Source organism: Gossypium hirsutum, chromosome D11, assembly GCF_007990345.1.
Source record: "Gossypium hirsutum isolate 1008001.06 chromosome D11, Gossypium_hirsutum_v2.1, whole genome shotgun sequence".
NCBI classification, from domain to species: Eukaryota; Viridiplantae; Streptophyta; class Magnoliopsida; order Malvales; family Malvaceae; genus Gossypium; species Gossypium hirsutum.
In genome coordinates this window covers 72244359-72248295 of record NC_053447.1, presented here as the reverse complement: position 1 = coordinate 72248295, position 3937 = coordinate 72244359, and the positions used below count along the sequence as shown (strand labels likewise).

General features: G+C 36.9%; 1 protein-coding gene across 3 annotated transcripts; it reads left to right on the top strand.

The window, feature by feature from the left end:
* The first annotated feature begins 268 nt into the window (after nucleotides 1-268).
* On the top strand, nucleotides 269-1742 carry LOC121223558 (60S ribosomal protein L24-like). 3 transcript variants are annotated; one of them, XM_041105281.1, is made up of 4 exons: nucleotides 269-419; nucleotides 669-1158; nucleotides 1247-1349; nucleotides 1532-1742. In XM_041105281.1, the coding sequence occupies exons 2-4, from the start codon at nucleotides 1076-1078 to the stop codon at nucleotides 1700-1702; spliced, it is 357 nt and encodes a 118-aa protein (XP_040961215.1). In that variant the 5' UTR covers nucleotides 269-419; nucleotides 669-1075; the 3' UTR covers nucleotides 1703-1742. The 3 variants fall into 3 exon arrangements, with proteins under 3 accessions (XP_040961215.1, XP_040961216.1, XP_040961214.1); XM_041105282.1 differs by having other exon boundaries at nucleotides 276-419; nucleotides 656-1158; XM_041105280.1 differs by having other exon boundaries at nucleotides 298-419; nucleotides 538-1158.
* Nucleotides 1743-3937: the final 2195 nt, after the last annotated feature.

Sequence of the window (3937 nt, the reverse complement as noted above, 5' to 3'; positions counted from 1 at the left end):
GCGAACAACTATGGGGGACTAAAAGGGAAATTAATCCCACCCCCAAAACGCTGCGCAGCGAGGGACCGAATTGAAACAGAAATGAAAGATGAAGTTAATTTAAAAAAAAAAAACAAAATGGGTTTAATTGAAGTACGTCGCAAAAAGAAGGGACTAAATTAGAAAATTTCCCATTCAAGGCCAGAACGCGCGGATCCTCCCCTCCGGGTCGGGTCACCGCGCGGGTCATGGCCACCTAAACGGCGCCGTTTTGCTTATAGCATTAAAACCAAAATTTTCTTTCAAAAAAAAACGTTTCTGCTTCATTTTTTGTTTTAAAACAACAAACAGTGGGGAAAAAAAAATTCCTTCGCCATGACGCCGCCGTCGACGGCCATGAACCACCGCGACCGGTGCTCGGCTCCAGTGCACGAAATCAGGTAAGCACTCTTTTATTTTTTTATTTTCTTTTGTAAAAAAAATTGAAATCGAAAAAGAAAATGGAGAAAAGCACCTAAAAAAAACTGCTTGTGTATTGCTCTTTGATTTTTTTTACAGGGTTTTTTCTCGCTCCCCTTCTCTTTACAGAATATGGCTTTATATAGCCCGAAAACAGAAAAAATAAAACAAATATAATTGTTTTCTTTGCTGTTCCTTCTCCTTCGGACTCCTTGAGTCCATGTTTGCAGGTGTTCGTGGAGCAAACGGCGCGCGTTGAGAGGAGGTTGGCCCCGAGACGTGCGGCGCCTGGGGAGTCTGCTGGAGGCGGGAACTTGCTGCGGCGCTACTTGCTGCACTAGGGTTTCTGCAGGCTTGTTTGTATTTTGGGCTAGGGTCTGTATTGGGCTAGGGTAATTAGGATTTTGGGCTGTTAATTGGGCCTGTTTTGAGTGGGCCGGGCAATTTGAGCTTTTACAGGGATTGTTGTTCGATCTTGTTAATTATGTAATAAGCTCGTAACTCGTAAGTGGGGATGTATAAGATTTGGTTTAAAATTGCATTGCCGAAAATCGCATTATCTATAAACTTTCTTGCATAATGCCAAAATTTGGAATTTGAATTTCCCAAACCCTGCACTTATTTTTTTTATGTTGGCATGTTAGGACGGAGCTTTGTTGGTTTAGTGGTGCCAAGATATACCCAGGAAAAGGCATCAGATTTATCCGTTCTGATTCTCAGGTAAATTTCCATTCAATTCTATATTGAAGTGGTTGATATTCGGATATTCTTGCTGATTATTAACTACCTTTTGCATGGACTTGTGAAGGTCTTCCTTTTTTCAAACTCAAAATGCAAGAGGTACTTTCCACAACCGTTTGAAGCCATCGAAACTTACATGGACAGCCATGTATAGGAAGCAACATAAGAAGGTTAGTGTCGGCTTTGTGAACCCAATTTCATTTTGGTTTCAGAATTGCATCTTGGTTGCAAGTAAAATTATTTTTTACTCAATAGTCGGCCTTTATTACTGTCATGAACCTTATTTTATTCCAATCATTTATCCTATAAAAGTTATATTAGTTTTAATAATAGTGATCATACGTACATGTAGGACATTGCTCAAGAGGCCGTTAAGAAGAGGAGACGTGCCACAAAGAAGCCATACTCCAGATCCATCGTCGGTGCCACCTTAGAGGTTATCAAATTCTATTCAAAATCTCGAAATAAAGATAAAGTTGACATGAAAAAAATATTGATTTGTTTTAAACCATACATGAAATGAAGAGTGGAAGCAATGAATCACGTAAATGAACTTTTTTTTTCTTCTTTTTGTTAATCACATAGACCCAACTTGCAAGCTTTCTCTAACCAATGAATTCATTTGTTTTTCCTACTTTACTCTTCCGCCGCGGCGGCCTTTTCTCTGTCTTCTCTTCACTGATATCGATACATGAAACCTGTAAGTACTCCTAAGTCTACTATTTCGCTATCATATCCTCTTTTATAATTTTTCTGTTATTCTGAATTGGGAAATCTGAGTTAAATTTCTCAGATCCGAACAAGAAGATGGGTTGTAGCATGGCACAATTTGAGCTCCTGTCCGTTGTCATATCATGGCAGATCCTCAAGACATGGTTGATTTGGTGTCATATTTTGAAGATTTCGATGAGATTGCAGACTCATCATGGTATGGGAGCTTGACACCTGCAACCAATCAGAACTTTCAAAATGGAGAGAGCGAAGAATTGTTCAATGATAATCAGATATTGGCATGACAAGAAGCGTTGAAGAGCTCGACAAATCGGAAGCTAAAAAAAGAGGCATAGAGGAACAGTGCAACGCATTGCTGATTCTTGGGAGTTGCATTGTTCCTCTATGCCTCTTTTTTTAGCTTCCGATTTGTCGAGCTCTTCAACGCTTCTTGTCATGCCAATATCTGATTATCATTGAACAATTCTTCGCTCTCTCCATTTTGAAAGTTTTGATTGGTTGCTGGTGCCAAGCTCTCATATCATGACGAGTCTTCAATCTCATCGAAATCTTCAAGATATGACAGCAAATCAACAATGTCTTGAGGATTTAGACTCAATATTTTCATAAATAATCTAGACTCAATATCATTTTCATAATTGATTATTTTTTTAAAATTTATTAAAATTATACAAATATAACTAATATTTATAATTTTTTTTTAAATCATTAAAAATTGTAAGGATTACTTCAAAATTATAAAAATATTTACATTGTTATTAAAAACATAAATTAGAAGATGCCAAAAATAGGAAGAAATTGAAAAATTATTATGCCAAGATAACCTACTTGTTCCCGAGTGGAGACATGAACTTTCAAGGGGAGAGTTCTCAAGAGAGAACCCCTTGATGTCAAATGCAAGCATAGATGAGAACTACTTGTTCCTGAGTGGAGACTTGAATAGTTTGCATATATTCAAACAAGAAATCCATGCATGGTTTCATAGGAAAAGAGACGGGGTGGCTTTCCGTACTACCACAGGTCTGTAAGTTCATTAATTTAGTTAAACTGTGTTCCAACCTTGCCACATGCTGCATAACTAAAAACTGAAGCCACAACAAGGACACACATACATACAACAATTTAAAAGAAAAGCAGAAAAATATTGTCGCCAGGTTAGTTAACTTTGATTAGTTCAGTTACATTGTCACCAGGTTAAGTATAAATCTCTTTTTTTAGTTATCTAAAAAAGCCTAATTCAAGAAACTCTCTTTTACTTTTTTTTGGGGTGAAATCGAGAAACTTTCTTTAATCTTCAAAATTTTTTGTTGTTTTGGATTGGGTTCTTTTTCTTGTTTCTTGACCAAGGGCTGGCAAAAAAGGAAGCAAAACGAAGCTGCTATCATGGCAGATTCTCAAGACATTGTTGATCCTTTGTCATATCTTGAAGACTTGAATGAGATTGCAGACTCGGCATGGTATGAGAGCTTGATGCCAGCAACCAATCAGAGCTTTCAGAATGGAAAGAACGAAGCTAAAAAAAGAGGCGCAGAGAAACAGTGCAACTCTCAACAATCAGCAATGCGGAGAAATAGAAAATTTACCAAGGAAGAGATGCCGAAAAGAAAACTGGGTCGCAAATAAGGTTGCTATACAGAAGTCGGATTGACAGATAGATAGAACAAGTAAATTCTCCAAATTTAATTTAATAATTATTGTTTCTATATATATATATATTAGTAGATGATCCAAAAAATCCTTGTATCGACAATGTAAATATGTTTGTTTCTTTTAACACCAATTTTGTGTGTATATTTTGGGAATGGAAGGACAAGAAGACAGATATAACTTTCCTTATCCTCTTCTGGTTCTAAATTGGCCTTTAGTTATTTCTTTTGGTTTTAACACCGGATGTGTAGGGCATTTTGCACGAGTTCCAAGAAATAGCTAAAGGCCAATTTAGAACCAGAAGAGGATAAGGAAATTTATATCAGTCTTCTTGTCCTTCCATTCCCAAAATATACACACAAAATAGGTGTTAAATGAA

Excerpts from the sequence above, each read along its gene's own strand:
- LOC121223558 (XM_041105281.1), top strand. The coding sequence starts at position 1,076 with ATGTTAGGACGGAGCTTTGTTGGTTTAGTGGTGCCAAGATATACCCAG. Across the intron at positions 1,159-1,246 it reads TTATCCGTTCTGATTCTCAG|GTCTTCCTTTTTTCAAACTC; the intron begins GTAAATTTCCAT and ends GGACTTGTGAAG. Across the intron at positions 1,350-1,531 it reads ATAGGAAGCAACATAAGAAG|GACATTGCTCAAGAGGCCGT; the intron begins GTTAGTGTCGGC and ends ACGTACATGTAG.